Source organism: Pectinophora gossypiella, chromosome 8 (assembly GCF_024362695.1).
Source record: "Pectinophora gossypiella chromosome 8, ilPecGoss1.1, whole genome shotgun sequence".
NCBI classification, from domain to species: domain Eukaryota; kingdom Metazoa; phylum Arthropoda; class Insecta; order Lepidoptera; family Gelechiidae; genus Pectinophora; species Pectinophora gossypiella.
The window spans coordinates 1,181,078-1,204,487 of NC_065411.1; the positions used below are offsets into that span (position 1 = coordinate 1,181,078).

The window sequence follows — 23,410 nt, forward strand, 5'->3', positions numbered from 1 at the left end:
GATATCTGTTATAAAGATGGGCCAACTACACACAAGAGAAGAGTAATTTTAAGCAACTAGTTAGAGGCTAATGCTTGATACAATAAACCTGCCTTTCTGTAATCTTTTCAGTTTTTATGATACAATAAGTAATGAAAATATTAGGCTAAGAGCCAGCCACAAGTCGAATTTATGCAGTTTATAGAGCATTAGTGGTGTGCTATCACTATTAGTTTATCCAGGCTTTGTTGTCTCTGGGGCTAGTAGGATTTGCGAAGGTGCATAATTTTTATAGTAAAATATAGCATCACCCTTTTCTCTATCTGTATGAGTGTATGTGGGATAGGCCATTACGACAATAAAACATGATTAAAATAGCCATCATTTATTTGATTACAAATATTTTGTCACTAAATAAATTGCTACATAAAATATATTAACAAGAATTGTCAACTGTTTCAGTGTCTCAGCGAGTGAGGCCACGCCCACACACAGACACACTGTCAGCACTAAAATAGACCTCAGGTAGCTAACTAAGTAGTAGTGAATGTATTATCTACAATCAAATAGATGATCTATTAGGCGAGAATTATACAGAGCAGGGTGCAGAATCAGCATTGGTGCCGTCCAACCTGTAGGACGAACTGGTGTCCACGCCACACACAAAGCTGACCATTTAGTTAACATATGCAAAGCCTTTTGAACAGAAAAGAGTAATGATAAACTGCTTCAATACACAATTATTATCTTAAAATTCATTGTAAAAACTTAATTACGTAAAATTTACTATTTCACAGTGTAGGAAATATGTTTAAGTAAAGAAACAACATCTGCTAGTGTTCGGCTCGCGTCTCACCAGTCAGGGACTAGCGGCTGTAGGAGGGTTAAACATATTCCCGACGTTCTTATCATCGTTTCGAATTCATATTATCTTACGCGCTTATTTTTTTTACATCGCACTATATTATTATCAGTCTATACGCCAAATATTTCTTACGAAAACGATCCTTGGATCGTTAATTACTCATTCGGACGTCGTGTACACCGGCGCCTACGTGTAGTCGTTGAAATCGTCGATGGCGACGCGCTGCTGCAGGTCGGGCCCGCCGGCGTAGGGCTCCGGGGCGCGCGCGGCCGCAGCCAGGCGCTCCGCTTCCACGCGGCGTCGCAGCCGCTTGATGAGCCGCAGCCGCTCCAGCGCGTTGCTGGCGTACGGCGCTCCGCCCAGCTTCAGCGACTGCGAGATCTGCGACGCCAGCTGCGGGAGGGTACAGGCGTCAGTGGGGGCGGGGCGGGGCGGGGCGGGGCGGGGCCGTGGCGCTCGCGGGGGACTCACCGAGCAATGCAGCGCCACCTGGCGCGCCAGCAGCGCCACGTTGGGGTCGGACACGCACTGCGCGTCGTGGTGCGCGAGGAACTTGCTGCGGATGCGCTCGTCTTTGGTTTTGATGAATACGCGGTTCATGCCGTGCTCTAACGGCTCCACCACCACGATGCAGAAGTTCAGCTGGCCCTGCGCACACCACACGCGACACACGCTCACATCTTATTATTATCATCCTCGAGAACAGTACAAACATTTTTATAGGGCGTAGTGTGTGCGTCAAGCTAGCGGCCTCAAAAAAAATGGGCACGAAAAAATAATTTGACCATACCAAAAATTTGTACTCTTATTGAAAAAAATAGTACCTGTTGTAAAAAAATTAGTACCATCACGGTTCTGGATTTATAGCCATGTTTTATTGCACTTGCTAGCTTGACGGTGAGCGAAATTTGGCGAGAGTTAACGACAAGGTCTTTCGCTTTGATTTAAACGCCAAAAAATAGTACCGAAATAGTACTCACCCCCTGCAAAATACCGAAATGAGTACTTCAACGGTTCCAAAGTTATAAAGGCAGTTCTTTGATCCCGCTGGCTTGACGTTTTGAAAATACCTATTATCTGGGGAAAGCTTGCATACTTCAGTATGTAACTAATGTCAATAAACTCGTATGAAATAGTACTTCCTACCATCATAATTTTGATCCGATTTTCTTTGTAGAAATATGTTAAAAAATCATCACAACCTATGCCATACATTTGTTGTTGATACAGTCACGTAGACAATTACATAACCTCACAATTTATTCGTAAGTATTGCCATCGCCAGTATTGCCATTTTGGAGGTCTACCCTACCATTTCTTTGCACTTCAGAGTGTTGCTATTACAAAAAATTGCTATTGCATACACCCATATGCAATAATTTTAATAAAAAATGGCTGCATGGGTCTAGTTCTTATTGAAAACAATCTGTGATTTTAATACATCATAATACATTTTTAATCTGCTGTTTTATTTTATAATTTATACCTTCATGTTCAATTTGTTACGGATCGAAGTGTTTGTTAATAAACAATTTGCAGTATTTGTAGAATAACTCAAAGAGTTTCAACAATGATATTACTTTCATCTGACAACCCTGGCACTTCACCAATTTTTACCCAAAAATGGGGAAAAAATACTAAAATCTGACAACATTCTTCTTGAGCATGTGTAATAATTTTGTTCGCGACTGTACCTGTCTTGATAAATGGTTATAATGACTTTTTGACATATTTCTACAAAGAGAATCAGGTCCAAATTATGATGGTAGGGAGTACTATTTACTAGTTTATTGACATTAGTTACAAACTGAAGTATGCAAGCGTTCCCTAGATAATAGGTATTTTCAAAACGTCAAGCTAGCGGGATCAAAGAACGGCCTTTATAACTTTGGAACCGTTGAAGTACTCATTTCGGTATTTTGCAGGGGGTGAGTACTATTTCGGTACTATTTTTTGGCGTTTAAATCAAAGCGAAAGACCTTGTCGTTAACTCTCGCCAAATTTCGCTCACCGTCAAGCTACCAAGTGCAATAAAACATGGCTATAAATCTAGAACCGTGATGGTACTAATTTTTTTACAACAGGTACTATTTTTTTCAATAAGAGTACTATTTTTTTCAATAAGAGTACTATTTTTTTCAATAAGAGTACTATTTTTTGGTATGGTCAAATTATTTTTTCGTGCCCATTTTTTTTTTGAGGCCGCTAGCTTGACGCACACGGCGTAGTTCCTTCTTGCCCGACTACGGCCATAGCAAACAGGAGGGCTGTTACGTGTGTTACACGACGGTGACGCAAAAAGGCTCTCCTTCGTTTTACATAACAACTTCACTCGGTATAATTTCAGTTAGTATAAAGTTACTTGTCATAATTATTTTATTATCTTAACATTTATGTGAAATAATTATCTTAGTAATTTTATATTGTGGAACTTTAGTTAGCCTAATATTTATTCCATCTAATGTTTAATTGATAACATAATATCTCAAGACATGAGTTGAATAGCTTTAATCTCCGAACCTTCAGATATTTTCTTGTTTCATACCTTTGAGAACGCGATTTTTGCATAGTTGGTATTTTTTTAATTTATTTATATTAATATAGCAAGGTGTAATAAAATGTTGCAGTCTAAAGATCTAAAGATCGTTATCTATTAGTTACAGGCAATTGAGAACAGTTGCCAAGAATTCTGTAAGTGCTTAAGGCGGTGGTTGATGTGATGGAGCGAGACCTTGATGGTGGTGATGTTGAAGTCGGCGCCGGAGTCGTTGTACACGATGGACACGTAGTCGTTGCCGATGTACTTGCGCTTCTCGTTGCAGTTGGGGTCCTTGGCCGAGGTGGGCATCGCCGTCGCCACGTGGAACTGAACCTAAGGTCCGGGAAATTAAAATGTTTATTTGCAAGAATAGGTAAATATAGCTATAGTTTTTTTTTATCGTTGTTAGGTAAGCATTTTACCACCATCTTGCCTAGAAGATACTTATTCATTCTTGCAAATTAAATAAATAATTAAAAAGAAAGGGTGGGATCCCAGTTTACGTCGTGTTGTATAATTCCAAACTTTCAAAGCATACTCTCCGAAAAGCATCGCATGAAATATGCGCCGGTGCTCGAGGGTCTGTTAGCTTTATATATTTTCCTAATTACTTAGATATCAGATATGCTATATTTGTATTATCCGATACAAATCGATAAATATAACAACAGACAGTAAACAGTAAAACGGATAGTAAAACAAACAGTAAAACATTGCATTTGGCGTACAGTAATATTGTTGTGGTGATTTATCAAGTAATCAGATTAATTTATCAATTCAATGAGGCGGACAGGGATGGCTGTACGGGGCGGTTGGAAGTCATTCGCGGGGTTTTACCCCATATTCTAACATCGTGAGTTTTTCACCCTATTCATATCATCATATAACTATGACACATTTCAGTTTTGGAATGCGATTCAGAATTCAGATAATTCGTGACCTTACCTGATTAATTATGGTTCGCGACAACTTGACCGCCTCAATCGGAAGGAAACGGAACGGAAATGGTCAGTAGGGTGGCAAATAAAATAATGATAAAATTATATTACAAGAGAATATTATAAAATATACTCCCATTTATGGTGTGCAACAGAACAGGAATGGAAGTAGAAAGGGGAACTTTTAAGGAATGGAGAATGCATATAAAGGGGAATGTGCAAGGAGAGGACACGGAAGTAATAGATAATTAGTATCAGCTACGCCTGCGCCTGCGCCACACTCACAGGCGCCGCTCTAAGTTATCTGTTGGCGAGATGGGCTGGAGAACAAACATGATCCAATCGCATTCTATTCACTTATGTGTCGAAGTAGATGATGTTCAGTATAATTATTTACGGTCCGTTCTACTTTGTACGTATGGTAGGGGGTGCGGTTAGTATGGTGTGTAGGCACCTGCATGACGTCGTCGGTCCAGACGTAGGTGTAATGGCCGTCCTTGCCGCCCTTCTCGAGGTTGAGGAAGAGGTCGGGTTGGTCCGCCCCCTGGTCCAGCGACACGAGCGTGCCCAGCTGCGTGAGGAAGTCGGCGTAGCGCACGGAGCCGCACTCGTTGCGCAGGAAGGCCACCTCGTCGTCGGCCTGGCCCGGGCCCACGTACAGCACGCCCACCTTGTACGTCTCCAGCGGCGGCACCAGGTCCAGGTTCTTGATGGAGCGCTCGTGCTGCACGCCCGCCACGCGCAGCGGCCGCTCGGCCAGCGGGCTGGGCAGCGGCGGCGCCTCGCCTGCAACAAGGGGCCGTGAGCCTCGGCAGGCCGCCGCGGGGCGCCTGCGGGCTCGCGCCTACCTGGCACGGGCGGCGTGATGGGGTAGGTGCTCATGTTGTGGTACAGCTGCAGGAACACGAAGGCGGGCGTGAGGCCCCCCCCGCCGCCGCCGCCGCCGCCGCCGCCGGCCGCCGCGTCCCTGCGCACACACTGCACGTCAGCCGCGGCCCCGGGCGCTCCGCCCCCCCGGGGCTGCAGCCGCGCTACTGACCGGTGGCGGCGCGTGGGGCTCATGACGGAGATGGTGTTGGAGCGCTTGGAGCGCGCCAGCGGCGGCAGGTCGTCGCGGTCCAGCGCCCCCGCCCCCGCGGCCCCCGCCCCCGCCCCCGACCCCACCGTGCTGTCGCTCGCCGTCTGCGAACACACGCACGCTATTATTGTAAGGTATTTCCCACTGGAGTATTAAGCAGAGACTACGGAATGCCATTTGTAATTTGAAATAAATGGTTTACTATCATTATAAAATAAGCTGCCAATACCACGTATCAAATTTTCACAATATTATTGGACAACAACAATAATAACAACGATAACGCCGACTGGCAGATCACAGCGCTCTAACTTATATTATGTATAACACCCTACTCTACCTGGGTTTCACAAATAAATCATTTTGTATTTTTTGTATTGGTTTACTCATAAAGTTATAAGGTATATCATCAACATCATCATCAGCCCATTAACGTCCCCACTGCTGGGGGCGCTGGGGCACGGGCCTTCCCTATGGATGGATAGGGAGATCGGGCCTTAAACCATCACGCGGGCCCAGTGCGGATTGATGGTTATTAACGACTGCTAGTGCAGCCGGGACCAACGGCTTAACGTGCCTTCCGAAGCACGGAGGAGCTCGAGATGAAAACTTTTTTTTTTGTGGTCACCCACCATTGACCGGCCATTGCGAAAATTTCTTAACTTCAACAATCGCAGACCGAGCACGTTTACCGCTGCGCCACCGAGCTCCTCAATATTATTTTTATAAGATATACCGGGTGTTAGTGACATCGTAACGAATACTGAGAGGGATGATTCAGACCATGATTCTGAGTTAATATCTAATGGAATTTTCCGTCGCAAAATTCATGAATTTTTGAGTTTTGTTTTTAATTATTTTCAATTCCATATTGTACTTTAAGCTGCATAGAACCCAAATTTCAATAAAAAAAACAATAATGACAAATTATCGAAAATCTCCAATGATTACATTGGAGATAACAATTTTGCGGTATCCATAATCAGCTGCTCGAACGGGTCAACGGCCACACGCCCCGCTCCGCGCGCCCCGCGCCGCACGCCGGCGGCGGCGCGGCCTACAAAGTAGGCACTACCAAGGTCTTTGGGCACTACGAACCGATCCTATTTCTTTCTCTGTCTATCGTAAATTATAAATTTATTTTATTCTTATTCTTAAATGGACGGATAATCAACAGGCATAAAATTTATGGAATACACGTCAATTTTAAGCAGAAATCTAAAACAACCGACAGAATTAAGTTGACAGCACACGTCAAACGGTTTGCATACCAGCGAGATAACTTTTTGATTCGGCCGGGTTATTCATTCATTTACTCATAGGAATCGGGGCCATTATCTACCTAAAACAGTTGAAACAGTAAATAATTGTATTCTTTGTTGTCATTAGAATAACTAACAACCAACTAACACAACCACCACAGATTAGGTAATTAGTTACCTACTACGTCAACCATAAAAACAACCAACCACCAACTTAGTATGTAAGTACCTACGCAAAACCTCGCTACACAAAAATCGAGCGAGATCGCGTCTAGAATTGGGCGGACACTCCGCCAGAGTGTTGCCTATCGATATTCTATCGATAGGTACCTAGTTAAAAAAAAACAATAGTAGGTACCTATCGATAGATCTTTTAGATCAATACCTACCATTATTGTTACAAAACAAGACTATCGACTATCGCTAGTATCGATCTAAATGTACTATCACTACTTTCGATAGTTTAGACAATTTTCAAGTTCAACAATTGATAATCTACCTATCGATAGTTCGGCAACTCCGCCGCGTAGGCAATGTCGGCATGTTCAAAGAAAAAAATTGTCCGAGAGGAGTGATCTTATTTTTCTTGTTACATGTTGGTACCGAGGTACTAAGTACATACTAAGTTATTCGTGTTTTAAATCTCATTGATAAATCATCAGTAAAGAACTAATTAAACCTATCCTGTTCTGTGTACAATATTCATGTAACGGCTACGTACTTACATAAGTACCTAGTAGACGGGAGCAACGGCTTAACGTGCCTTCCGAAGCACGGATCATTTCACTTTCGGACAATCAGGTGATCAGCCTGTAACGTCCTAACCAACGGCCTTATAAACAGATTTTTGTGATATGTCCCCACCGGAATACGAACCCGGACCCTGTGCATCATGAGCCCATCGCTCAACCACTGGACCACATAGGCCAAGAAGGTTCTAAGACATAATTAAAGGAGCCTGGGACGAAAGACCTCCGAGTTAGGGCTTGTTTGATCTGTCTTGATGAATACTCGGACGTGAATAGCCGCACGGATCAAGGGCAACGCGCGCCAATAAAGTATGCATTACGAACAGATACTATTTCTTTTGAGATGATAGGTATCAATTGGAATTTCCTGTCGCAAAATTCATAAAAAAATAGGTTTTTTTTAATTTTTTTCAGTCCCATATTATGTTTTAAGCTGCATAGAACCCACATTTAAAATAAACAAATAAAAATTACTAATTATTAAATTTTATCAATGTCATCAATAAATAATAACTACAACTTCAGTTATGCACAGCACAGCCGCACAGGTGAATAGCCGGCGCACGGGTCAAGGGCAACGCGCGCCAATAAAGTAGGCATTACAAACAGATACTATTTCTTTCTCTGTCACTTGCACCATAAACATACTTCTCTCTCTCTCTCTAGTCGTCGGCTCGACTCGGCCGCGGCCGGCGCGTCGTCGGCGCCCTTAGTCGGCGCCTTTGATGCTTTGCGCTAACGCCGCGCGGCCGCCGCGCGCTTCCGCTCAGTCGAATACTAAGCTTGACCCGAATCGCGTGATGTTTTTCGAGGATATTTTTTTCGTGGTTGTGAGTGTTTTGTGTTTGTTTTATTCTGTAAATGAGTAGTGTCGACTATGATGATGGATCATAGACCATTTACTGCGCAAAAGTATGGAAGATTGTTGATGTTTTATTAAAGAGCAAGGTGTTGTGTTTGTGAGTGCGTGTGATACCTACCTACCGCGGAGGAAACGCGATGTTGCATACCTACGTGACGTGATATGTTCTAGGGTAGGTACCTACCTAGGTACTTCATCCGAAGGAATAACAATTAAGGTAAGAGTAGGGTTTTTATTGTTAATAAGTTAGGAACATTTTAATAACTGGTAGGTAGGTACCATGTGTGAAAAATCGTGGCAGTAAGTGTTCTACTTCAACAAACAACATTTTTAAACGTAGCACCACTAAGCATCTAAATACAAGAGAATGAAAACTCCTACCTAGATATCAACATCGTATCACGCACGCGTAACGTAGCTAGCTGCGCGTAAGTTTAGCGTCTGTGTGGCGCGTTGTTCGACTTACATTGCGGCACAGTAAAAATTGAAAATCTTAATTAAACATCTGCGACAAGAAAAACACCCACCATCGTTTTTAGTACAATAAAATAGGCGTTCCATTTTTTTTTTCGTTACGATGTCACTAACACCCTGTATATTTATTATTATATGTTTATATATATATATTTATTTATTTACGTTTTTTTTAGTTATGTTGGTATCATTATATGTTTATTGCACCATTCTCTTTCATCCTAAGATTGCCTGGCAGAAATTGCTGTTTAGCAATAAGGTCGCCTGTTGTGCTTATTCCCTTCCAAAATTTTATATTTGCCAATAACCCGACAGACTGAAATTGACAGCACAAGTCAAATGGGTTGCATATGAACAAGATGTCTTTGACGAACAGTTGCATCATCCGTCCCTTTCCGTTTCGGTGGATAAGAAAATGACAGGTATAACTTAAAATAAAATTAGGTGTCTGCAGGAATCGGGGCCACTATGACCGTGTCTTATGTTTTTAAAATATCTCGTATTTTAGTGGATGATAAATTCAGAAAAAATATTATTGTACCTCGTGTTACGAATAAATGAGACCTCGTGCGTTCATAAGTTTTGAGACAAGATATAAAAACTTATTTTATTACTAAAGAGTGCTGGCAGGTAATTTTATAATTTTCAAATTTTGAATTTGGAATGTTGGAAATATCTAAGCAGTTGTCTTTTTATATTTTTTCATTCATTATAAAAATGGCGCGAACGAAAGATTTTCAGTCGACCGCAGTTTCTCTGTTCAACGCTGGAAAAAACCAATGGAGATTTTTAATGAAATCAAATGCTTAGGAGCAAGCCGCAACTTTGTGTATTATACCCTAAAGAGATATAAGGAGACCTCTTCTATCGAAGATCGTGCAAGATGTGGCCGCCCGCGCTCCGTCAGGACTCCCGCTAATATCAAACTTATTAGAGAGCGAATTCGGCGAAATCCTTGTCGCAGTCAAAAGAAGCTGGCTCTCCAGATCAAAATATCGCGCATATCCGTGAATAGGATACTAAAACATGATCTTAAAGTTAAGGCGTACAGCCGCACGAAAGTTCATTACTTGAACGATCGTCTGCGTAAAATGCGACTTGATCGATGCCGCAAGCACCTGAAGAGACACGACCCCAAAAAGATCTTGTTCACTGATGAAAATATATTAAATCAAATCAAATCAAATATACTTTATTGCACAGAACTAAAATTACACGAGTAAAGAAAAGTTTAACCGCCAGAACGACAAAGTGTATGCTAAAAGCTCAAAGGATGTCCCGCCTTCTGTGCGTAATGTCCAGCGCACTCATCACCCGGCAAGTGTCATGGTTTGGTGGGGTGTTTCTTATGAAGGCGTCACCCCCTACGTTTTTGTGAACAAGGCGTGAAACAGAAAGCAAAGAACTATCAGAGCGACAACTTGGAACGCGTTGTAAAACCGCCGAATAACACTCTCTTCGCTAACAAGGACTGGATTTTTCAACAGGACTCGGCGCCATCTCTTAAGGCCAAATCCACCCAACAATGGTTAGAGACTAATGTACCCGGCTTCATCAGCGTCGACGAAAGGCCACCGTCAAGTCCAGATTTGAACCCTCTGGATTATTCTTTGTGGACTGAATTAGAGCTAAGGGTATGCAGAAAGCCCCACCCAAATTTGGATTCGCTCAAGCGAGAGCTTGTGAAAGAAGAGGCTCGCATTCCTATAGAAAAGGTGCGTGCCGCCATTGACGTGTGGCCTGGACGGGTGAAGGCCTGTATCAAAAAGAACGGCGGACACTTTGAATAAATTTGTATGGTTTTAGTATGATTATTCTTATGTAACTCCCCCCTTGAAATATAAAAAATATATTTTTACGGGACGTTTTATTCCGTCTCAAAACTTATGAACACACGAGGTGTTCATAAAGACAAAACCTCAAAATGTTTTTTTAATTTCTATACCATTATTTTGAAATGTTATCAGGTGCAGGCGGGATGTTATGGTCTACACCTCGGAGACACGTGACAAATACTTGTAAGAGGTGATAAGAACCAAGTTTTTGTATGTACTATAGGTTGGCGTTTGTTCACAATTGAAAGTTAATTCTATGACTAGGTGGCTGGTTATTGTAACATGATTAAAACACAATACCGGGTTCTTACGGCGTCAAGAAAATTATTGACTTAACGCGGTGAGAACCCGGTATTATTAATTGTGGTAATAACAGCGTAAACCTCAATGTACAGAGTAACATACTTTTTGTAGCTGGTGATGCGCGCGCTCGGCCGGGCCAGCCAGCTCCGCGCCGGGCTCCGCCCCCGAGCGCCAGCCTGCCGCAGGCAGGCCGTCAGCGCCGCTCGGGGCCGCGCCCTCGCCGGGGTCCGAGTTGTAGGTCATGAGGTGCGGGTGCGGCGGCTGCGTCAGCGGCGACGTGCCCGACATCTCCTCGGGGATGGCCTCGCACGACACGCGCATGTCGGGCTTCTTGGGCGCCTTCTTGCCGACGCTAGGCTGCGGCGGCGGCGGCGCCTCCGGCGGCGCCTCGTCCTCCGCCGGCGCCTCGCGGGCCGCCAGCTTCCACGACGACATCTCCGGGGACGAGTTGGAGCGCCGCACCGGGTGCCGCGACTTGCCCTGCGGGGACGCCTCCACACGTCACCACGGCCGCTCGACCACGGGCCGCATATTATACAAATGCTACTCCAGTTCGTCTCGGCCGGCGGGCACGTATTCGACTGGCACTCACCGAGGGCGCGATGATGAGCATGTCGTCGTCGTCCGTGGTGCTCGAGGAGCTCTGCCGCTGCGGCGAGCCGGGGATGTTGATGGGCTGCGTGCCGAGGCGGGCGGGGGCGGGCGGCGGCGCGGCGGGGGCGGGGGCGGGGGCGGCGGGCGGCGCGGCGGGCGGCGGGCCGGCGGGCGGCGGCGCGGCGGCCGGCAGCAGCAGCGCCGCCAGCTCCTGCAGCGCGTCGTCGCGCTCCAGCGGCGCGGCGCGGTTCTGCAGGCGCGTGACCCACGCCGTGTCGCCCGTGGGCGCGCGCACGTGCACCTCGGCCCAGCGCGCGCACCAGCACGGGCACGCGCCCGCCGCCGCCAGCTCGCCCACGCGCGCCCAGCCCTCCTCGCCGTCCTGCGGCACACGCGCGTTACTGCGACACGAGCGCACGCACTCACACACACACACACGCGCACGCACTCACACACACGCACTCTCACACACACACACGTACTCACACACACACACACGCACTCACACACACACACACACACACACTCACACCCACACACCCACTCACACACACGCACTCACACACACGCACTCTCACACACACACACACGTACTCACACACACACACACGCACTCACACACACACACACACACACACACTCACACCCACACACCCACTCACACACACGCACTCACACACACGCACTCTCACACACACACACGTACTCACACACACACACACGCACTCACACCCACACACGCACTCACACACACACGCACTCACACCCACACACGCACACACACACACACGCACACACACACACACACACGCACTCACACCCGCGTCCTCGCCGTCGTGCGGCCCGACGCGCCCGTCCCTGCGACGCACACGCCCACACTCACCACCTCGCGCGCCACGCGCTCCAAGCGCTGCGTGAACTGCGACAGCACCTCCGCCACCGGGTCACGTTCACCCGTTTTGCCTTCGCCGGAATTTTGCCTGTAATATTACATCAAAATAGTTCAACCTGTTTTCTTTTTATCAAATTATGTGAAAATATACTTATAACACGAAATGACTGACCGCCTGACATCGGCGCCGCCTGCGTCCGCGCCGACCGCCCCGCTCGCGCTGACTTCGCTCTGCTGCTGCATGGATAATAATCGGTAAAAAAACAAGAAATCATTTGCTTAAATAAATTAATCTTTTACCCTCAACAAAACATTATAACCTAAATAAAGATTCTATCTATCTAATTATAAATATACAACTCAAGTGTGTGACGGACCTGCGCCTGCTGCGGCTGCTGCGGCTGCTGCTGCGGCTGCTGCGGCTGCTGCGGGGGCGCGGCGGCGTGCTGCCGGCACAGCGTGGCGCACCTGTCGCACAGCCCCTGCTTGATGGAGTTCTGCAGGCAGCCGGAGGTGGTGATGGTGACCAGCTTGTGGCCCACGAGCCACGTGGCCGAGTGGCCGCCGTGGAACATGAACTCGGCGAGGTCCCCGCGGTGCGGCTTGACGGCGCACGGCGTGAAGGCGTAGCGCGCCAGCAGGTCCACGCAGGTCTCGGTGAGCTCCACGTGGAAGGCGGCGGAGGCCGGGCCCGAGGCGGCGGCGGCGCCGCGCGGGCCCGCGGGCCTCTGCCCCAGCGGCGCCCGGGACACGGCGCGCGAGCCCAGGCTGGACGAGCGCTGCCGGTTGGACGAGTCCTCGTTGGCGGGCGCGGGCCGCTGCAGCCGCTCCTCGAACGGCAGGATGATGTAGTTGTGCAGCCCGTGGATGATGAAGCGCACGAAGTTGCGGCGGTAGCACGGCCGGCACTTGAGGAACCAGGCCGCGATCACGTGGTGCGCCAGCGACACCACGTAGTGGTTGTAGCGCGACGGGTTCGTGTACGGCAGCAGGATGGCGAACACCGACATGTACTGGTCCTCCACGAACGACGAGAACACGCGCGGCAGCCGCGTCAGCGCTGCGGGCACGCAGGCAACGTCGCCTCATTGGGAACCACATTCGGGTGCGGTTGTTGCTAACAAAACCTCGCTATAGACAATGTAGTTACTAGTGATGTAACGATTTCCCTAATGCACAGTGATATTCGGTATTTATAGATTTAAAATGGAATCAAATGTAAAAGTGCATATTCGCATTCGCGATATTTGTTACATCGCTATTAGTTACAACCTAACAAAGACATGGCTAGTAGTCGTGCAAACAGGCCATTATTTTTTTTACCCGGAATCAAATTAATTGAATTAAATCGAGGTTTTGTTGAAGAAAACCACATCGGAATGTAATTTTAAGAGACGTTTACGTGGTTTTCACTATAAGAATAAGAATATTCGCTACAGGGATCGGCTGTATTTTAATGTTGAAGAATGGAAATCGCAATTTATTTTTATTTATAAATTGAGATATAGAAAAAGATATGATGTGTGGAAATACTGACTGGAGAGAAACTCGAGCATGGGAGCGGCGATGAGCTTGGTGTCCGAGATCTTGGAGAGGTCCAGCAGCACCTCCGGCAGCATCTTCACCATGGTCTCGCGCGTCTCCAGCGTGAACACCGTCAGCGCGCTCATGTACGGCTGCGGGGTGCGCAGCACTGCGGACAACACAACACGTCACGTGACGCACCACACGCCCGCCGGCCCTCGGAGCGACACTCACCCATGCCGAACTTGAGCAGGCAGCGCACGATGCGCTGCTGCGTGTGGGGCTCCAGCCACGCGTGGTAGGGCGCCAGCGCGGCCAGCGGCGGCAGCGCCGCGCTCTGGAACTCCGACAGCGACAGCTTGTGCGGCGCCGGCACGCGCAGGCAGTCGGGGAAGTTGAGGCTGCGGTCCGACAGCATGGAGCACAGCGTGCCGGCCAGCTGGTCCAGCTCGGCGGCGCGGCGGCCCACGCACAGCGCGCGGCCGGCCAGCAGCGCGGGCAGCGCGCGCAGCACGGCGCCCAGCACGGCCCAGTCCGCCTCGCGGCCCAGCGCGCGCTCCAGCGCCCGCGCCAGCCGCGCCGCCGGCAGCAGCGCCGCCGCCGGCCCGCGCGCCGCCAGCGCCGCCGCCGAGCACACCAGCGCCGGCGCGCTCAGCGGCCGCCGCCCGCCCGCCAGCCCCACGCACTGGAACGCGTTGCTGCGCAGCGCGAACACCAGCTCCAGGATCTGCAGCCGCACGTCCGGGTGGTGCAGGAACAGCGCGGGGCGCCGGTAGTGCTGCTCCAGGTGGTCCAGCAGCACCAGCACGGCCCGCGCCGCGTGCGCCGCGGGCGCCCGCAGCAGCTTGTCGTGCACCAGCTCCACGAGCGCGCGCGCCGCCAGCCGCAGGTCCGACACGTCGGCGTCGGCCGGGATGGGCACGTCCGTCACGTACATCTCGAAGGGCCGGTCCAGGATCTTCTGCAGCAGGTCCACGAGGTCGGCGCACACGTCGGAGCTGACGGCCCGCGCCAGCTCGGCGGCCGCCCGCGCCGCCGCCGCCCTCACGGCGGGCTCCGCGTCCAGCGCGCAGCTGGCCACCACGGGCGCGCCCACGCGCTCCACCAGCTCCTCGCCGTACGTGAGCCTGCAACACGGGAACGGGTCACGGGCGCCGTCGCCGCCACGCATACCTACGTCATACTACGGGCACGCACTTGTATCGCATGATGAAGGCCAGCAGCGCGTCCAGAGTGTGCAGGCGCACGGGCAGGCGCGGCTCGTGGCGCAGGTACTTGTCGTGCAGCGCCAGCGCCGCCTGCGCCCACTCGGCGCGCCACGGGCTGAGCGCGGCGGCGCGGGTGGACACGAGCCACATGGCGGACGCCTCGGGCCGCTCGTGGCCGCAGCGGTCCAGCAGGTCCAGCAGCGCGTCCAGGCTGCCCGCGTACTGGCCCGCCAGCGCCAGCTGCTCCACGCCCGTCAGCACGGCGTGCAGCCGCGCCTGGATCAGCTCGTTGCGCTCGCCGGCCTCCGCGCCCGCCAGCACGGCGTGCAGGATGCGCAGCACCATGTCCCAAGCTGGCTCGTGCAGCTCCTGCGGCGCCCGCGTCACCAGCACCTGCAGCGCCTGCAGCACCTCGTACGTCACCACGGGCGCGCGCAGCTCTACGGCCTCCAGGAAGGCGGGCAGCACGGCCAGGAACGACACGCGCAGCGCGGGCACGCGGCGCGGCCCCCACAGCGCCATGTTCACGTAGAACACGGCGCCGCGCACCAGCCCCGCGTCCGTGCCCTCGGCCGCCGCCCCCGCGCCGCGCGCCACGTCCGTCATCTCCAGCAGCGCGGCGTGGCCGCAATCGCCGCCCACCACGTAGCGCATGAGCTTCCAGCTGTGCTGCGTGTACGCCTCCAGGTTGACGGTGCGGCACAGCGCGCACACGAACGTGCGCAGCGCCGCGCGCGGCAGCAGCGAGTACGACAGCACGGCCTCCAGCAGCGCCAGTGCCGCTCCCACGGGCCCGCCCCCGGCGCCGCCCCCAGCCCCGCCGCCGCCCATCTCCAGCGACCAGCACGCGCAACTGACGAGATCATAACATGAACATCACAAACATATGGGAAATTTTGGGCTACTATTAACTAGTTTCTAAAAACCTTTTAAATGTAGCAGCTTTTTTGCTAAGACGTAAATAAACACTGAACATACATGGGGAGTGTCTCCGGTAGAATGAGCCCCTCTACCTATGATCCTGTATAGGAGATAATTTTATTTGCACAATGCAAGAGGTATGCCACAATGAAGACATGGCCTAAAGGTCCCTTTACTGCAACCAGGCCAAAAACCCTACGAAAAAACAAACAAGTATGAGCCCTTACATCCACACTATGATTCCCTGTGTCGTGATGATAAGTGGCTTCGTAAGTTGAGATTGATCAAAAAAAAAAACATCATTATTGGGGATATGTAGGTATGTTTCAATCTGCTCATGTGAACATGTTCTCAAAGATTATTCAAAGTTCTTCAAAGATTATTTTTTTCAATATCTTAGCATTGCAAATGCAATTTTACTACAACAGAATGGAGCAGGGGTGGGCCACTGGGACACTAGGAATATGTGACGTCATGCGTATGTATTGCCATTTCTTTCTTACTCCTTGATTTCACAGGGCTGTAATTATTTCATTTTTCAACAAATTGTGATTTGTATTTGGCTATCAACTATAATTAAAAAACACAGGTTTTTATGTGTCTACTACCCTATTTGTTACAGTCAATTAAAGTTGTAATAGCACTACTCACTTCACAATCCCGTGCACTATGTCTTCATCGAGGGAGCTGGCATTAAACTTGACCACATTGGTGACCAGCTGCAGCAGTTCCACCTGCAGCGCTGGGGTCTCCGGCTGCTGCAGCCACTCCACTAGGAATGCACCAATCTATACCAACATTACAGTACTTAGAGTATTCCATTAGTTAATCTTTGATTATAAAAGTTACACCAAATAAATAAATTATTAACAACAATTTCTCATAAACTGCTAAACAGCACCTGTTCCTCAAAGCAGGTAATGTTTTTGCCGGTGTTGGTGAGCGTGTGAAGTAACTTGAACCGCAGTGGTGCGTCGTCGGGCGCGCGGTTCGCGTGCGACTCACGCAAGAAGCGAAACAACACCGTGCGCATGATACTTAGTCGCTCTGCCTGCCCCTCTGCCAGCGCGCGCAGTAACGCCAGCGCCGCGTGTCGCGCCTCCACGCTCTCCGCCTCCAGCAGGTCCCGCGTAGCGCGCCATATGCGCTCCACTCCACCCTGTAGACAAACACATTTTAACGTCACGGCCGTTTTACCCCGCCCGAATATCACGTGCTACTCACATCCTGGATGCGCAATTGCAGCGCCTTATCGGCGAGATCCCGCACGGCGCGCAGCCGCCGGTGCAACGGCACGTCGGCGCTCAGCTCGCGCTCCAGCTCCGCGGTGATGGACAGCTCGCTGCGCGCCGGTACTCCGGCTGCAAAACATTTTATGTTACGACACCTGCGACGACGACGAGACACCCACCCACGTCCGCGATCGCTCGAAGGACCGCCTTCGCAATGCTTACCTTTTTTGAAGAAAACTTTTAACTTGTCCTGAAGCGATTTTGTATCCCGGTCTCGGGACCCCATGTTACAATAGTCGTAGCGTCACGCGCCGCTCCGAATTCTCTAGGAACACGAGCTAATCGTGATGATTACCTATTGGTTTCGTATTTATAAGGAAACGACATAATTAAGGGAAAAAATTATAAAAGTAGTCTTTCAGCTTATTCTATTCACCGTTTGTCACTCGACTTGACTGACAGATTTGTTTTTTTTTTTGCTTGCCCCACACTTTTTTTTTCTTTTTGGCATGACGCGGTTTGCCTATATGCCACCGACCACCATCTACGAACCGATCCTATTTCTTTCTCTGTCTATCGTAAATTATAAATTTATTTTATTCTTATTCTTAAATGGACGGATAATCAACAGGCATAAAATTTATGGAATACACGTCAATTTTAAGCAGAAATCTAAAACAACCGACAGAATTAAGTTGACAGCACACGTCAAACGGTTTGCATACCAGCGAGATAACTTTTTGATTCGGCCGGGTTATTCATTCATTTACTCATAGGAATCGGGGCCATTATCTACCTAAAACAGTTGAAACAGTAAATAATTGTATTCTTTGTTGTCATTAGAATAACTAACAACCAACTAACACAACCACCACAGATTAGGTAATTAGTTACCTACTACGTCAACCATCTACCAACTTAGTATGTAAGTACCTACGCAAAACCTCGCTACACAAAGGGCTATGAACCTTTCTGGCATAGCTCAGTGGCGCCACCTGGCGGAAGTTTTAAAACTGCGGCGCACGATGAAACCTGTGCAAATCGATAGGAGACACTTGTCTGAACAAAAAAGCTTTAATGGACCTATGCTCTAAAGTGTCACGTTTTCAAGATATCTTGCTTGAAAGTTACAAAAAGTGTCGTATGGATAAATCGATTTTACACTTAGGTACCTATATACAATCGTAATATAGTGACAAAGTGATTGATTATACAAGAAATATTATTTAATATAAGTACAACATATTTATCTTATTGATAGAGTGAAATTAATAAATACTAAATAAATACTTGCAACAACATTAATGGTTTTTGCATTTGCTACATTATATAGAAAGTACATAGGTACTTAACTGTGCATACGTATGAGTTTATCAGTTTGTGTTATACAATGTACGATATACTTACGCTTCATTTACTCCTTAACTTGATTTTATTTGACACAACGACGGGATCTAATGAAATACAAAATAAAGTTCTACACTTTTATAAACGCAGTGCGCTTAGTGCGGCATCATTACTCCTTACAAAGCAGAATTCTCGAAGTTTAAGAAATCTGTGTAACAGAAACAAAATGGTGTACTTATTAACTGCCATTTTGCTTTCACGTTTAATTCCAGGAACTGCGAAAATGGAGGTCCTTTGTTTAAAGTTGCACGAATTTCTATTGTTTCGACGGTATCAACAAGGATAGCGAATAGCCATACAATAAGTGTGAGTGAGACAACATCATAAAATACATACAATAGGACGATTGGCAGCCGGGTGAACTTTCAGTCAGTTCGCCACTTTGATCTTCAACGTGCGCACGCTCTTTTCTCTGTTCATTCTGTTGTATTTGTTACCACTGTTGAGTTTGTTAATATTCCTGTTGAGTTTGTAAGTGTTTTTGTTGACTTTGTTAGTGTTATTGTTGAATTTGTTGTTGTTATCTTGGCAAGATGTCCAGTCACGTTGGTGCCAGGCAATGTTTTTTTTGTGGTGTAAGCACTGTTCGTGGCCCGCGCCGAAGACCTCGGCGTCCTATACAGTCGTACTTGACAACTGAAGATTATATTTCTAGGCACCCCAACATCCTGAATTATGTTCGCCACTTATTTGACGATCGAGAGGTAAGTAATCTTTTTTGATCATTGAAAAATAAAAAATATCAGTATGCAGTGTATCTGGTATCTATATTATAATCCCTGGTCAGTATAATACATAAAAAGACAATGTATAATTCGGCTCGTTTCTCAATCGTGCTTTTCATAATCGAAATGTCATACGAATAAAATTCGTGTATGGAAATATACTACTTTATCGAAGCTCTTTCATTATGTAGACTCTTAGACGAAGTGTAATCAAAGCAAAACATTTTTAACAGAACGCAGTGAACTTATCTCTATTATAATTGGCCAGAGATTGCTCTTACGCCAAGCGTATCACTTGTGTACTAGACTTACGCTTTCAACAGATTTTATAGCTAACTATTACCACTTATATGTATAATAAATGATATTTGCATTTTTTTGTAACAGTAGAGAGTAATCAGTTTATATTAGTGCAAGCACAACGCGGTAAGGCTGTTTTTTCATCAGACATGTTAGCATTGGTTGGTGATTGGTAACCTAGCAACGGCTACGTTAATATCCACCAATCAGATAATTGGGTCTGATTCTGATCGGCACAATGAATCCGATTGTAGGATATGCAACGTAGCATCGAGCATGTTACTGGTGGAACGCAGTCTAAATGTGACGTACTTACTTCATTATTGATGGAACAGTACCTATTATTATCGTTTCCAGCTAACTACGCAAGACCGAATATGCAGACCGTGCCTACAACGCGCTGATCGGTTTGCGGATGCGCAAAGAAGAGTACAGGACCAGGAAGAAATAGAATTAGCGATACAACAAGCAGCTACCGAGGATTTCTTAGATCCTTCATCTGGTCAGTCATCCAAAGAAATGCAGAGAGATCCATTAGGAGATAATGCTGAGGAAGTTTTTCAAGATATTCCTCAAGATTCGGTAACACCTCCACGAGTAGAAGAATTACCACGGCAAGACATTGAACATGAAGCATACCAGCTTGTGCCAGTCATCACTGTGCCTGATTTTGTACGAATCCCTTATAGTTCAACGAACTGCATAGTAGCAGGCTGCAATCACAGGGACAATCTACACCGAGTGAACTTGACAATCAGGCGAGATATTTTGTCTAAACAAAATATTTATATTCCTCGTGATACTCGAATTTGTGGAGAGCATTTGGAAGAGGGCATATTATTGAATGAATTAGCTTTGTATTGTCGCCCCACACGAGACACCTTTAAAAGTGCGCAGATAAGGGACATGTTAAAGATGTTACAAAGCAAAGACACGCCGTAGGTTACGACGAATAGATCTGAAAAGTCACTTCCAAATCAAACTATTGTCATGATATTGTCGTATCAGGATAAGTCATAACTTTTCAGGACAATCTGTTTTCTTTAGCGCAATCTACAAGCCGCGTGAAACCTCACGCAGGACATAACAAAGGACGATGTTGTTCAAGCCTTTTTGCCTGAATCTGTTTAATAACAAAACCGTACCCCCATATCTCTGTCCGGACAAAATCCTCATTGGGTTTCCGGGAGTACCATTTCTGCATCACGGGATAGAATAACATTATTAACATTAAGGCTAAAATAATTCCAGCAGCTGACTATATCATCCCATATCTTCAGGATGAGTTTGTATAACCAGTTATTAATGTGTAGACATATTACGCAGTTCAGATGGTATTTTTGAAGTGTTGGTATTCGTCATCCTTCTTAGCGCGGTAAAAAGTTCTTCAAAGGTCGGGGGTGACGCTAGATCTTAAGCGGTTGGTATTTGGTAGACTCCAATGTACAACAAATAAGTCAGTGGTATTACTATTGGGATTTAAAACAAGCTTAAGGTCCCGTTGCATTAAAGGCACAATGGGGTGTGTCTATACGAACTAGGTATGTTCCATACACTGCTGTAAAGTGTCCTAAAAGCGAATTTTCACATCCCACCTGCTTTCACTGTGTTTAGACATTTAAGCTGCTTTTCATTGAATAAACATAAAAACTCTAAAAATGTGGTATATTAAACACTAATATTCCATGCATAGTCACTATTCCAATTGCATATAAAAGTAAAATGGATTTGTTCATACAACACTTTTCGGGACTTTCAAGCTAAATATCTTGAAAACGTGACGCTTTAGAGCATAGGTTCATTAAAGCTTTTTTGTGAAGAAAAGTACCCCCTATCGATATGCACAGGTTTCATCGTGCGCCGCAGTTTTAAAACGTCCACCAGGTGGCGCCACCAGGCTATGCCAGCCTCCATAGTAAAATGTTCGATGCCCTTTCGAGCGAGATCGCGTCTAGAATTTGGGCGGACACTCCGCCAGAGTGTTGCCTATCGATACCTAGTTAAAAAAAAACCAATAGTAGGTACCTATCGATAGATCTTTTAGATCAATACCCAATTGTATGGTTTGTTTTGACAAGAATTGGACAAGAACCTTAACAACAATCTGAAATCAAATCATATATTTTTTTACATAAATTTTCTTGCTCAAAGTTTTCGTTACGATGTCACTTACACCTGTATATAAGTATCTGCCACATCCTTTGTCTCCCTCCCCGCTCCACCAGATAGCGTGCTCGAGAGTGTTGAGTTTCATTGGTAATTCAAGGGTTGTATATAAAAATCATATAAAACTTTATTTCCTATTAGGTATTTAGATTCAGCGTTAGGTACAAGTGTACAACAATCGAATTTTCAAATAGCAGTGTCATTGAAATAGTCCGTGTCGATGTCGATGAGCGGGTCGAGGCAGAAAAGCTGGTCTCGCAGGCGCGCGCAGTCAGCGGCGGACGCGGTGCCGGCGAACGCGGCCGGGCCCTCTAACCGCGCATGTGTGGTCCACGCGTACACGGCGCGCACGTGCGTAGGGAACTGCCGGACCCACGCGGGCGCCGGTCGTCCAGCGCGTGCTACCAGTACACGCGGCGCCACGCACGCCACCATGTCGCAGCGCCCACCCGGAAACGCGGCAAACACGTTCAGCAGCGAGTAGCTCCAGCTGCAGTCCTCGTAAGTGCAGAACTGAATCGCGAGCGCGGCGATCTTGATCCACGTGGTCCGGTTGAACGCGAGGCCCACGTCGTAGGGCGGCCGCCAGGCGTCGAGGAGTAGCAGGTCGGGCTCGAGCCGGCGTGCCGGCTCGCGACCCAGCGCCAACACGTGAGCGGACGGGAGCTCGGCGAGCGCGCGCTGTGCGTGCCGCAGCATGTACAGCATGTCGGGCGCCACTACGTGCTGCTCCTGTAGGAACAGTACGGGCGCGTCGCCCGCCGCGCCGCCGATGTTGTCGAACACGTAGTGAGCCTGCCACCACCAGTGCAGCTTGGTCTCCACGCGCCAGGCCACGTTTTCGCCACTCTCTTCTAATCCGGGGAACCATTTTGGGTTCAGCTGAACGGAGTACGGATAAAACAGTTGCATAGTTCGACAAAAGTTCACGCTATCCACAGACTCGTTGATGCCATCATCGTAGTAAGCGTGCGAGAATATAAGCAATGTGCTCTGGATGTAGAGCACACGGGAGAGGTTGTCGATAAGACGACGCAGACTCGTCCCGTCTTGGTGCACTTGCACGACGATAATGGTGGTATCGGCGGAGAGAGGGCCGTATTTTGGCAGGTTCCGTGTAACAGCGTGGCGGCTGTGCATGGCAGCGCGCAGCTCGACGGGAGAGAGCGCGTGCGTTGTCCGAGGCGCGGCCGGCGGCAAGTCTCTTGCGACAGACGTCACGGCACTGGCGGCTGACGAGGCCCGCTCCGGCGTCGGCAGCCCCAACCATGTCCCCACTGCCAGCACGGTCAGGCAGACTGCGACGGCTACCCACCTGTCATATCTTCTATTCCAAGTCATGAACGCTCGCAATATTGTGCTCCACTAACATAAATAAATAAATAAAATAAATTTCCGTTACATATGTACATATTAGTTTGACATATTCTCCATAATATTTTGCTAATTGTCGATGTAATTATGACGTTATTTTAATAAATATAGAGATCTAGACTTATGTAAGGAAAGCAATGTTTTTGAGTTGGATGTGGTTTTAATGTATCTACCCAAAGAGAA

General features: G+C 47.8%; 2 protein-coding genes across 3 annotated transcripts; both read right to left on the bottom strand.

The window, feature by feature from the left end:
• Window positions 1–348: 348 nt before the first annotated feature.
• On the bottom strand, window positions 349–17,700 carry LOC126369066 (tuberin). 2 transcript variants are annotated; one of them, XM_050013358.1, is made up of 17 exons: window positions 17,478–17,700; window positions 17,248–17,384; window positions 16,925–17,182; window positions 16,675–16,811; window positions 15,092–15,955; window positions 14,129–15,021; window positions 13,908–14,063; window positions 12,748–13,430; window positions 12,543–12,604; window positions 12,362–12,458; window positions 11,477–11,860; window positions 10,987–11,364; window positions 5,170–5,503; window positions 4,776–5,107; window positions 3,576–3,716; window positions 1,316–1,492; window positions 349–1,237 (listed from the first exon to the last, which is right to left on the bottom strand). In XM_050013358.1, exons 1-17 carry the CDS (start codon window positions 17,539–17,541, stop codon window positions 1,031–1,033), a joined length of 5,304 nt encoding a protein of 1,767 aa, XP_049869315.1. In that variant the 5' UTR covers window positions 17,542–17,700; the 3' UTR covers window positions 349–1,030. The 2 variants fall into 2 exon arrangements, with proteins under 2 accessions (XP_049869315.1, XP_049869314.1); XM_050013357.1 differs by having other exon boundaries at window positions 12,543–12,607.
• Window positions 17,701–22,039: 4,339 nt separating this feature from the next.
• On the bottom strand, window positions 22,040–23,194 carry LOC126369088 (alpha-1,6-mannosyl-glycoprotein 2-beta-N-acetylglucosaminyltransferase-like). The gene has a single exon (XM_050013379.1). The coding sequence runs from the start codon at window positions 23,192–23,194 to the stop codon at window positions 22,040–22,042; it is 1,155 nt and encodes a 384-aa protein (XP_049869336.1).
• Between the last annotated feature and the right edge of the window lie 216 nt (window positions 23,195–23,410).

Excerpts from the sequence above, each read along its gene's own strand:
- LOC126369066 (XM_050013357.1), bottom strand. The coding sequence starts at position 17,541 with ATGGGGTCCCGAGACCGGGATACAAAATCGCTTCAGGACAAGTTAAAA. Across the intron at positions 12,608-12,747 it reads AGCAGCCGCAGCAGGCGCAG|CAGCAGAGCGAAGTCAGCGC; the intron begins GTCCGTCACACA and ends TTATCCATGCAG. Across the intron at positions 12,459-12,542 it reads GGCGGCGCCGATGTCAGGCG|GCAAAATTCCGGCGAAGGCA; the intron begins GTCAGTCATTTC and ends GTAATATTACAG.
- LOC126369088 (XM_050013379.1), bottom strand. The coding sequence starts at position 23,194 with ATGACTTGGAATAGAAGATATGACAGGTGGGTAGCCGTCGCAGTCTGC.